The 12,231-nt window shown below is 34.4% G+C and overlaps 2 protein-coding genes across 2 annotated transcripts; one reads left to right on the top strand and one right to left on the bottom strand.

Moving 5' to 3' along the window:
• The first annotated feature begins 4,251 nt into the window (after positions 1 to 4,251).
• LOC133873551 (syntaxin-71-like) lies at positions 4,252 to 8,396 on the top strand. Its single transcript, XM_062311272.1, has 9 exons — positions 4,252 to 4,634; positions 4,856 to 4,981; positions 5,615 to 5,774; positions 5,905 to 5,990; positions 6,101 to 6,169; positions 6,251 to 6,295; positions 6,389 to 6,451; positions 6,553 to 6,629; positions 8,152 to 8,396. The coding sequence occupies exons 1-9, from the start codon at positions 4,479 to 4,481 to the stop codon at positions 8,165 to 8,167; spliced, it is 798 nt and encodes a 265-aa protein (XP_062167256.1). The 5' UTR covers positions 4,252 to 4,478; the 3' UTR covers positions 8,168 to 8,396.
• Positions 8,397 to 9,734: 1,338 nt separating this feature from the next.
• On the bottom strand, positions 9,735 to 11,839 carry LOC133873130 (NAC transcription factor 29-like). The gene is made up of 3 exons (XM_062310855.1): positions 11,598 to 11,839; positions 11,214 to 11,503; positions 9,735 to 10,425 (listed from the first exon to the last, which is right to left on the bottom strand). The coding sequence occupies exons 1-3, from the start codon at positions 11,770 to 11,772 to the stop codon at positions 9,919 to 9,921; spliced, it is 972 nt and encodes a 323-aa protein (XP_062166839.1). The 5' UTR covers positions 11,773 to 11,839; the 3' UTR covers positions 9,735 to 9,918.
• Between the last annotated feature and the right edge of the window lie 392 nt (positions 11,840 to 12,231).

Genomic DNA, 12,231 nt, shown 5'->3' with positions numbered 1-12,231 from the left:
TGAATTTAGGTTGTTTCATACATCTAACAATATGAAAAATGCTACATATTAAAAATGTGACATATTAACAATGAGAATTGAGTATATTTTTATCAGGTTCTTACACTTTATGTTGTATAAAAGCTGAGCAAAAAACTATATTTTGAATGAGTAAAGAAGAAGCGCATCTTCAAAAGTGAAGAAAAAACCTTTTAGGATGATTTTTTTTTTGTTTTGTTACTTTGATAACATGTCATATCTTTATTATGAATTATTTTTTACGCTATTCGATGTAAAAAACTGCTTAAAATTCACATAATTTGAGAATCTAAAAAATTAAAAATGTTAGAACATTTTCTGGGTCGAATATTTAATAGAATAAATGGGGTATCTATCACCAAGGGGCTTGCTGGGACTGTTACCTTCGAAGCATTAAGTTTTTTTGGGATTTTTTGATGTGAGAATTGTGTTCTTGCAAAATAAGGAGGGGATCAAAGGGTCTTCAGTTGGAGATCGAAGACACTTCGATGCCTAAGTTAGCATATTTATATTTGGAGTGGAGAGATGTATTAGGTGTTTGCTAGTAATCACATAGACAAGTGAAAAGAGGAGGAGAGTGAGAGGAAAAAGGACCGGAGAAAGCTGAGAGAATCTTCGAGGGAAAGAGAGACAGAGGGAGTAAAAAAAAAAAAATCCCTTGTCCTTTTCTTATATAAGGCCCCCCATTATTAATATAATATTTATGGGAGACCCACCCTATTGTTATATTATGTGAGATCTTATCTCCCCAACCAAAAAAAAAAGGGGTTATTGTCATGTCTGAATTATTTATATGAATCCCTCGAGTTGTATGCCTGAATGTTGGCGTAAGGATCATAGCATGCATGAGTAATTGTTATATGGATATCACGATGATAAATAAAAAGAGGATTTTGTTTAAGAAAATTGTAATATTTGAAAATTAGGGTTAAATTCTTTCATTGATTTCTGCAAATTAATCGTTTAACTTATGGCCCCCCATAACCTCTTTTCCCTTCATGATGAATAAAAAAGACAAAGGTGGCCTTATGGCCATCAAAATCAATATGGAAAAAAGCTTTTAACAACATAGAGCCGAATCCCATTACCGTAGCTTTTAAGGCAATGATCCATACACTCATTTCTCACAACAGCCCCACAACAAGCTGACGTGGCTGGTAATATTTTATTATTTTTTTGTTTTGTTTTCATTTCTTTTTGTAAAAAAATAATAAAATATCACCAGCCATGTCAGCTTGTTGTGGGGCTGTTGTGAGAAATGAGTGTATGGATCATTTCTCTTTGACTTTTTTATTTTATTTTATTTTAAAAAAAAGGTAAGGCATTTTGTGTCGCACCTTCGATCCCAAAATGGGACCAAACATAAATTCTGTATTCTAAAATGTGTAGTATAATGTTTTTGAGATATCTTAACTGTATAATAATTTTGCACAACAATACTGATGTGTCAAGTATTTTATTTTATTTTATTTTTAAAAAAAATACTGGACACATCAATATTGTTATGCAATTATTATGTAAAAATTGTGTAAATAACATATCTCAATATTTTTAAACTTATCAATAAATTCATAGCAATGAAATAAAATTTTCATTAATCACTCTATGTGCCATTGGGCACATGTAACGTATCGTTGTAATCAGGGCAGAGGTACTCAGTTGCCAAGGCTTTCAAAAATAAAAATAAAAATAAAAAATAAAAGTTTATCCCTAATTTTTAATTTTAATTTTAATTTTTTAATTTTTTTTTATAATTTTGGCTCCCCTAAATTGCAAAAAGCCGACTCCGCCCCTAGTTGACCAATTTTGACAATTGATTACTTTAGTTTTCTACACTCTGATCAATATCAGCCGAAAAAATGGGTTAGTTTGAAAAACTTAATAAGTGAATACATAAAAAAAAAGAAAAAGAAAAAGAAAGATAAATAGTATTTAAATTTCTCAATTATTTATGAAATATTTTCTTGGTAAAAATATATTTATTTGTACTGAAAACTCTTAAAATAAGATGTCTCTAAAAGTTTCCAATTAAAAGCTTTCATAGTAAATTTTTCTTCTTCTTTGAGAACTCTTAAAATTAAATAACTCTCAATTGTAATGCTTTCATAGGAAAAAGAAAAAGAAAATAAAAAAAAATCTATTTCTCTGTGATATAAAATAACTCTGAATTATAATGTTTTCATAGTAAAAAATCTTTTTATATAACGCTCTTAAAATTAATTAATTGGTAATTAACTTTGATGCGCTTCCAAACCTTATTTACCAAGTAAATAAGATCAAAATGATACTAAAATCCTGATCAGAGGGCATATAGCGAAAGTCTTTGACTCTTGTATTTCAACATAGCCATTTTTACATCTCAATAAGTAATAACCAAAGCAATTACTAAGATATCATAACATAACTTACCATAAGATATCATCAATTGTTTTGGTCTAAGACAAATCATCAAGTCAAATATTAAGAAAATTACAGATCTAAATCTTAAGAGTCACCAAGTCCCTAAGTAACACATATAGATAATACTACACCACAAGTCTAATAATAATGAATCATCCTATACAAAAATAACTTCATCCATAAATGTGTATCCTCATGGTGTTCATCAAAACGAGCCTATAGATAACCATTCTCTCATGGCAGTGTGGCATTGAATATCGTACATCATGAACAAAAACCATATGAACTTATCAAGGGGTCCCATATGATGTTATGAATTGGGTGAGCATGAGTTGTCAACATGCACATGAGGGTTTGGAGTCTTCTACGTTGCTAATTAGTTGAGTTCTTATCAGATTATGTTACCTTGTTGTGAATAGTCTTTTAATATTTATGCATTATCTTTTAGTTGTTAGCATAAGAGTATTTGAGATGTAATAGGTTGTTTAGTTGAACGGTTCACGTCGAGGATATCTCCGTGGTTATTCTCCTTATGTTTTATTGTTTATTTAAGAGTCTAGTGTTATTTGATGCGTAGATGATTATCATCACTATAGAGTTATAGTAGGAATTAACCAACTTGTGGTTTAATCCTGCATCATCTTTTAGGCAGTTTTAGCTTATTTAAAGTGAAGCAACGTGAATGAAAAGAATGAAGAAAATTGATCCTCAAGCCTTGTGTTTGAAAATGTTTAGGTTTCCTTTAAAGAATCTAAAGGGTTTAAGTACCCTCAAAGCTTAACAAATTATCCCGTTACGTGTTCGAGAAATCATTCACGTAACATATGCTCATTCTACAGATACTACCACAAAAATCAGACTTTAACTCATCAAACACCATCCTGGCCATACCCACCAAAGCCTTCGAAAATAAAGGATTCGTCATCTAATGGCCGACCAATTGTAAAACAAAAAAATGTTTTACAACTGAAAGCAAATATAAGCGTAAATCAACGACTTAATAAGTAAAATACACAATAAAACCGGCTTATCAAGCAATTAACTCTGTTGGTTATAATAGATTTGATAAATCACAAGCTGCACTATGCAATAAGTTTATTGTTGGAATGACAATAATATAAATCATGTAGATCCAATATAAATATAATACACGATGTAATTGTAAGTAAATCATAGTCCAGCTCCATATGCTCTATTCTTACCCTTAACCTTTTTATGATGAGGTTTGTGTTCGAGGAACCTTTGGTAGAACACTAGTGCCCCAGTTAGGTACATAGCAAGCCAACTTTAGTAGCTTGAATGGGTCCAACCTTGAATGGCTCACGCTACTAGTGATATCGTAGGTCGTGACCGCAATCTATGAATGGTTGCACGGGTCACTTTGGTCAACGAAATGTAAGGCAACCTAAATCTTGTATCTTTGGATGATACAGTGCAATTAGTCATTTCATTTTACAAGCATTCAGGCACTTATAAAACTGACAATTTTAATCTTAGCCGTTTATTTAAATGAAATTTCCAGTTTTTCTAACTACAGGAGGGAAAGCCTAATTTTTTTTTTTAATAAAATACTTTCAAAAATATTATAAATATCTCACCTGTGTAATTTTCTATTTTTAATTAAGCTATGCTTAAAAAATAAAAAATAATAATAATATTCGGGCAACAGTCACTGAACCTCGACTTGTTTGGTAAACGAACTGAGTTCGGCCGAGTTAGACGATCCGAACTGGAACAGTTCATCAACAGCTCGGTTTTAGAAGTCGTCTTCACTCTCAGGGGAAAAAAAAAGTATTAAAAAATAAAAAAGAAAAGAAAAGAAAAGAAAATGCAATACAGGTTGTAGTTCGAAGGTCTAATTTTTTTTTTTCTTTTCTTCTTCTTCCTTTTGAAACTGCTTACTGTGTTGGTTCCCCTCACATCTGACATCGTCGCCAAGAAATCAAACGAAATCATCATTCTCTGCCTGCAATTCGGTTTCATCCATCCCCCTTTCTAAGTGCTTTTCACAAACTCTGATCGAAATTTAAAGGTGAAAAGAAAATCAGAGAGAGCAGAAGATGAGCGTGATCGACATTTTGACAAGAGTAGACTCGATCTGCAAGAAGTACGACAAATACGACGTTGAAAGGCAGAAGGATCTCAATTTCTCCGGCGACGATGCCTTCGCTCGCCTCTACGCTGTCGTTGATGCCGACATCGAGGCTGCTATTCAGGTTCCTTCCATCTCTTAGATTTTCCTCTTTTCACGCCCGTTCGGTAGAAGACTCGCATCAACTTTGCTAACCAGTTGAGCTAGTCTTAGCTGAGTAGAGATTTCTGGTTCTTCTTTTTGGTGCAATAGGAAGAATTAGGGTTTTATTATTCAGTTCTCGAATACTTATATAAAAAAAATTATTCAGTTTTCGAATCAAATTGAGAGTAATCTGATCTGCAGAAAGCGGAGTCTGCTTCGAAGGAGAAGAATAAGGCATCGGCGGTTGCGATGAATGCGGAGATTCGTCGAACCAAGGCGAGATTGCTAGAGGAGGTCCCCAAGTTGCAGAGATTGGCTATAAAAAAGGTTTCCATTTTCATTTCTTCGTAATTTCATTGATATTTTTGTTTAGAGAAGTTTGATTTTCAGCTTTGTAAGTTGGAACCAATTGTTGAAGGTTTCTTTAATTCATGTATATAAAGCTTACTGTGTTACATTCTCACTCGATCTTGTTTCTATTTTGGGATCCAAAGTCTGTCTTTGTTAGTCATTGCCCGGTTTCAAAAGTACTTAATTGAATTCAATCTAAATCCTAAGGAATGTACTTTTCAAAGAGAATCTTCTTCCATCTAGACATGTATTATGATTGTGATTAACCATCATAATACATGTATTGATTGTGATTAACCATCATAATACACGTATTGTGATTAACCATCATGATACATGTATCAGACCATCTATAGCGGTCATATCAATTCTACTAAGTTATTCAGTAATTCCTTTTGACTATTGCCTTGTTTTAACCGATCTCAATATCGGGTTTTTTTTTTTGGTAATGGATTGTGGTTTCAAGTAATGTATTGGTGTTGAAATTGTCTCAGGGAAGCAACTGTAGTTGAATTTTCATCTTCCTGTCTTTGTTATACCATGTAGAACTAAAAGTACGATTGCTTCTTTAGCGTGGTTGTTGCGCAATTGATACAAATCTATCTACAGGTGAAAGGGCTTTCGGGCGAAGAGCTTGCTGCCCGGAACGATTTGGTGCTTGCATTGCCGGATAGGATTCAAGCTATACCTGATGGGACTGCGCCTGCACCCAAACAAACTGGAGGTTGGACCACCTCGGCTTCTCGTGCTGAGATCAAATTTGATTCAGGTGATTCATTTACTTTATTCAGATGTAAAGTTTTACGGATCCATTTCTAGTTTGCCATTTCTCTTTAATTTATGTGAAGGAGACTTTAAATTGACTATTGTGGTTTGCTTGTGTTTCATGTTAAATGTAGATGGGCGGTTTGATGATGAATATTTTCAACAAACTGAGGAGTCGAGTCAATTCAGGCAGGAGTATGAAATGCGCAGAATGAAGCAGGCAAGTCTCTTTTTTGGGACTTGTAAATTGTTTATATGTACTTAATATTTTTGCTTGTATGTTTCTTCAGCTGTAGTATCTGCAGTTTACCTATTTTCACATTCCTACAGGATCAAGGATTGGATGTGATAGCAGAAGGTTTGGATACACTGAAAAACATGGCTCATGATATGAATGAGGTTAGCTGTCTTGTATATTTGTATGTGCTCTTATGCAATGTTAACACACGTTAAATTAATCAAATCATCTAATGAGTGCAGGAAATAGATAGGCAAGTTCCTTTGATGGATGAGATTGACACTAAGGTGAGAAACATCAATCTCTGTTTGTAATTTCAAAGCTACATAGATGGAATTTAAGTTATATATCACTCAGTTGTTCCATTCACTTTTTTATAGGTCGACAAGGCAGCAGCTGACCTTAAGAATACTAATGTTAGACTTAAACACACAGTGAATCAGGTAATTGAGCAGCAACTCCTTTAAGTTTGGATATGCATCTGTTTACTTTGCCCAGTTCTAGATTTTTGGCTGGAACTAATACGAGTTTTATTTTCTTCCAGCTGAGGTCTAGTCGAAATTTCTGTATTGATATTATTTTGTTGTGTATAATTCTTGGAATTGCTGCCTATCTATACAAGTAAGTTCCTATCTTTTCTGTTAGTAGTTTAAAACATGCAACACCTTTCTTATTGTTCATTTATCTTCATTCTTGCTATATTTGTTGTTGTCTCATTCTACTTGGGTGAGCTCTTCAAAATCTTCTGATTCCAGCTGTCAAGAAATCCAGGAAATTGGGTGGATCCATTTAATTGTATTCATATGTTAAAAGATTATAAAAAAATATGCAAATTATAGCTTAGGCTGGATGAAAAATCAAGGATTGAGATGACTGTAGGCAATTTTTTACAGTTTGTGGAATAATCAGATTTGTTGTTGAAGCTTTCTTATTTGGTTTTGCTTAGTTTCTCAGTTACGTACATTTGAATTTGCTTTCTATCAGTATTGTCATGCATAGTGGAGGCCTTATTTTACCTATTGGAATTACCAAAATAACCTTTTTAAGATTATGGTACCCTAATCTTTGATATGGCAGTCAACTTAGTTTCAGTCATTCATAAGGATAAGAGATTGTGGAGGTTCATGCAAAGTGTTGTATGATTGAGCCTTCTTATGACATTGAAGTGCAAATCTCATTAAGATGGCTATTAGGGGGGGATTCATTATTGCAATCATGGTGGTCATAGAACATTTCCATTGAAAGGAGTGCATGTATATGTTGAGACTAGAGCTATATAATAATTGCCATAACAAAAAGAAATAGTAGGCTTGTTTGGTAAAAAAAATTTAGAGGGTACTGTTCTAAAAAGTGTTACCAAGAGCCCAGTATTTTGTGATGAATGAATTGCTGAGAAGTTAGTCTTAGCACCATTAACCATGAAATAAATTGTACTAGGTAGACTATGGTTGAAAAGAGAATTTGATATCACCACAATGCTTAAGATATTATTTCTATGTGATCAAGTTGTACAAGTATATAAATTGTCCCACCGGGTGTGTGTGTGTTAACTTACCAAAGAAAAAAAAACAAGTATAGAAATTACAAAACATTGATTTTACCTATTTGAATTGAATTTTTAAATGCTTTAGTTTTAAACTTGATTATTATTCTATCTATACTTGAGTATCCCGATGTTCGTAACCTTGGGCCTTTATCATCTTGGCCACTAATATTATGCATTAATGGTATGAGTTGTTAGAAATGAGTTAGATATTGGGGTCCATCAACAACCTACTTCAATTGTTAGCACATTTATAGTTTTTTACAAGGAAAAATAGACTTTGGGTCTCTATGGAAGATGGACTTTGGAATCATCTGTGTGGCCTCTGGTGTTATTTGCACGAAGTGAATGATAATCTTGGTGGGAAGATGTCTGTGTAACTCAGGGCCTAGTTGATTTGCCTGGTCCTTTTTAAAATCAGAGTTACACCTGCTGATCTCTCACTTCTCATTGTTGCTCTGAAGTTTCCCCTCTTATGATTCTTTCCCCTTTTGAACTAGCATGGATTGTAACTTTTGTGATGGGCGAGCTGGTATTTCCTCTTATTTCTTGCCTTTTACCATCATGAAGTCATTTTGATGAAGTGTGTTTCATTTGCAGTGTCCTGAAGAAGTGAGATGAACTTAAGGGCCATTTGACCTATCCGCTTGTTGTGGTTTTTCTGGTATTCTCTTGCATATGAAGGGAGTTGATCTTGTGCTTCATTTATTATTTTGATTGTTTGTTACGAATCCTTGCTTTCTCTCATGTATTATGAATCCTTGGCTTCTCTTATGTTTTGTGAACCTTTGCTCACACTTTGGAGTATATGTGTCTTTGATAAACAACTATGATTACATTGATCATGTCTCTTTTAATAATATTTAACTTGGTTGCAGTCATTTTATAGCTTTTTGATTTTGGCCGAAGATGGGATCATATCCTTATACAAGATGATGATATTTCCACACTGAATCTGGATAATTTTCACGGCCAAGCTTTGGTTTCTTTGTTGCAATGGACACCGGCATTTCTCTTTTGGTTATCATCAAAATCATCGTGGCCCAGACAGCCTGTCCTCATTAGGGCAAGGCTTGGGCTAGGCAACAGTCGAAAGCCCAGCCTAGCCCGGGAATAAGTCCCACCACTAGCTGATACCTGTTCTAGAGCGGAATTAGGCTGGAAACATGCGGGTTGCTGGATTGGGCCAGTTCGGGTTTGTTACTGTTATGTTGTAATAGCTGAATAAAGCCAGGCTCGGCCATTCATCATTACCCTTTAGAGCTTGTTTTGGATTGCGGTTTGAAATAGAGCTTTTTGTGAAAGAGTTTTTTAAGAAATACAGTTTTGAGTTTGTAAGAGTAAAAAAAGTCAAAGAATGCCTTTGAATTTAAGCGTATACAAATTAGCATAGGATATAAACCGCTGTACAGCCATGGATATCTTTGGAGTTCCAAATTTAACGAGAATAATTTTTATAGGGATTTTGCAAAAATTAAGTTCTTTGTGCTCTCAGAAACATCAGCGGGTAACAGCAAACACGATAAACGCGGAAACACAACACTTTTCGCTATTATCTTCAATTCATCGACAAAATTCCTATTACCCATTTAAGACCATCAAAAGCCACCGCCGTTTCTAATGAACCTGCCTGGGTCTGTTTCTCTGCAATTTGGGGTTTTTTAACTGGATCGTCGCCCGGTGGTCCTAATTAAGGATTCCTCCATCTTAGTTCACCAGCTCAAGCAAATTGAAACTGACAATCTGATTCAACGACAGCCAAACAGAGTAAAAAAAAAAAAAATGAAGTTAGAGAGGAAAAGAAGAGAAATAGAATCTGGATTGAAGTCTTTTTCAAATTTGGATTCCAAAAAGCATAGAACTTGCCACTTGGCCAGTTGGCCCCCTATGCAATTACATAGTTAGCTGACCAATCATTTTCATTTCTCGACCACCACTACTTAAAAACCCAAATTCATTTCTCAAACTTTCTCTTTATATATGCCAACTCAGTTGAAACTATATTTTCAAGAAAAGAAAAGAAATAAATTCAATAAATTAAAAGCTTTCAGAACACACTTTTCACATAGGACTTGATGTGTGCAAAGTCCAGAAAGAAGTTATTCTATATATATATATATATATATATATATATATATATATATATATATATATATATATATATATATATATATATATTAACATGCATCACAAATACCAAAGAAGCAAGTCAAGATGTGTCTCACACCTAGCAAATACCTTTCTAATATACATGTAATAAAATCCATATATAATGGAAGGAACAACCAAAAAAAATATTCAAAGGCTACCATATCTTTACACAATAGACGAAAGAACCCTTGAAGTTGAAGTGATTTACATATATTCTTAGTCACTTTTTGTAAATACCAAGTGATCAAACTCTTGGTATTGGACAAGGGAATTCCATTGATCAGCATCGAAGTTGTTATCTTGAGGCTGGTTTTTTCCCCTTGCAGATATTTGGACTTTCTCCTTTGCGTTATCCCTTCTGCTTACCTTCTTGCTTGGTGGAACGAAAATCTCCCGCTGATTTCCTTCATCCAGTTTTCTTTTCATCATTGTGTTGTCTTCAAAGACCGAAGGACAAGATTTTCCACTGTTGCTACTTTGGAAGCTTATGCTGCTTGAGGTTGCATCGATGCAGGGAGTACCCCGAACAGAGGCAAAGATATATGGCAGCATTGGACAATCGTTGTATAAATAGTTTCTGACGGCCGTAAAGAGGTTAGGGTTCATATTCATGGACCATGGCTCATGCACACCTGGTTCATAACGAGAACCACTTCGATCTTCCCTAGTGTTCCTCATAACGCCGCTCTTCTGTCGAACCCGACATAGCACCCAATCGTCCAACTGTAACAAATACAAAATGTTTATCCATATTCAGTTAGGGCTTGGTATTAGTTAAATTGGTGACCGTCGGAGTATTTTCGCCTAACGAATTGAAAAAGTTCAGTAAACTAACTAACTTCATACCGACAAGAATAAATTCCGACTATTTCGGTTAAATTGGTTAAATGTCGGTCGGTTAAGTCGGTTAAATGTCAGTCGATTAAGCCGGTTAGTCGTGGGCTTTTTATATTGGGCAAAACCTATTTTTATGGGCCGAAATGAGTTTTTTTTTTTTTTTTTGGCTAAACAAGTGTTTATTGGAAGTGTTTTTGGGATAAACAAGTGATGCAAAAAATTGAAGGTCCAATATGTTTAAGTCGATTCGGTCAAAGCTGGTTAAGTTGGTTTGGTTAACTGACGAAATAAAAATTCTACCGCTTACCGAACCGAGCTGATGTCGAAACAGTTTTTTATTCTGACTACTGACCACCGAAAGTTAGTAGGTAGTAGTCGGTAGGCAGCAATCGGATATTCTACCCACCCAATTATTCAGAGCCGGAATGAGATCCTCTTCGTTTCAAATGAAATAGATAGTATTCATTAATTCATGGTCAGGATTAAAAGTTGGTGTACGAAAGGTTGTACATGACCAATTTTAATTTCTGACGATGAAATTGATAAATACTATCAATTTTATTTGAAATGGAGATGGGAGCAACGTTTCCTTCTTATCATTATCATTGATCAATTGAGAAGATCATCAATATTCAATATTCAATATATAAGAGACAGTGAATGAATCAACTTACTCTCATAGACCCTTTTCGTTTTGTACTCCAAATATTCATGGTATCGTGCAATCTATACTCGTGCATGATCCAGTCCGTCTTAACTCCTTTGGGAGGGCGACCTTTGTAGAAAACAAGGGCTTTCTTGACTCCAACACTCCTCGTCCCACATCGAGTGAGTATGGGTCTATCTGTCCCTGTGGCCTTCCAATAACCTGAACCTGCCGCTCTGTTTGGCCTCACCCCGTTCGGATACTTCCTTTCCCTTGGCGTAAAGAAATACCATTCATCCTCTCCAAACAAAGCCTTCTCTGTTAAAAAGAAAAGATTTCCTTATATATATATATTAATCAAGAAAAGAAGAAACCATAAAAGAATTGTTTGTGTATATATATATATACAGACTCGGAAGCTCCCATGGGTTAAACTTGTAGAGGTCTATTTCGGCAATGATAGAAGCCGGCAGCGGCTTTGAAGTCACTTTGTTTCTCAAGTAGTGTTCGATGAGCTCCTCATCAGAGGGTTGGAATCTAAATCCAGGAGGAAGTTGAATGTCTGAATTACCAGGCTTTTCCTCCATGAAGATGGAGAAACCTAGGGAATCAATCAACTTCCGGTATTATCGATTAAAATGGTTGTAAGTTTCTAGCCCTGTGCATACTTTATATATATATAGATGGTTCACTCTTACATAGAAAGGGACAAATACAATAGAAATGGATAATTTGGATACCATAATTAATCATAGGAGAAACTTCGCTTAACTTTCTTTGAACTTTCATCACTTTTGCAATCTCTTCTTCAAAGTTCAAAAACTCTCAATTTAGTGTATCAAACTTTCAATTTTTTATAATCTCACGTCTCCCGTTAGGATTTAGGTTAAATCAGACGGTCGAAGGGTAGAATGACTAATATACCCATGTAAAGTTTATGAAATTATAAAATTACCCTTAAATTACATTAATTTTTTTTTTTTAAACTAGGGTAGTTTGGAAATTTTTCACCTATCTGTTATTATTTAACAGAAAATCTTAATGGA

Source organism: Alnus glutinosa, chromosome 7, assembly GCF_958979055.1.
Source record: "Alnus glutinosa chromosome 7, dhAlnGlut1.1, whole genome shotgun sequence".
Lineage (NCBI taxonomy): Eukaryota > Viridiplantae > Streptophyta > Magnoliopsida > Fagales > Betulaceae > Alnus > Alnus glutinosa.
This window is presented reverse-complemented; position numbering and strand designations above follow the sequence as displayed.

Coding starts and splice junctions, on each gene's coding strand:
- LOC133873551 (XM_062311272.1), top strand. CDS start 4,479: ATGAGCGTGATCGACATTTTGACAAGAGTAGACTCGATCTGCAAGAAG. Junction 5,775..5,904: donor TGAGATCAAATTTGATTCAG/GTGATTCATTTA, acceptor TGTTAAATGTAG/ATGGGCGGTTTGATGATGAA. Junction 6,452..6,552: donor TTAAACACACAGTGAATCAG/GTAATTGAGCAG, acceptor ATTTTCTTCCAG/CTGAGGTCTAGTCGAAATTT.
- LOC133873130 (XM_062310855.1), bottom strand. CDS start 11,772: ATGGAGGAAAAGCCTGGTAATTCAGACATTCAACTTCCTCCTGGATTT. Junction 11,504..11,597: donor TAACCCATGGGAGCTTCCGA/GTCTGTATATAT, acceptor TCTTTTTAACAG/AGAAGGCTTTGTTTGGAGAG. Junction 10,426..11,213: donor AACGAAAAGGGTCTATGAGA/GTAAGTTGATTC, acceptor TATTTGTTACAG/TTGGACGATTGGGTGCTATG.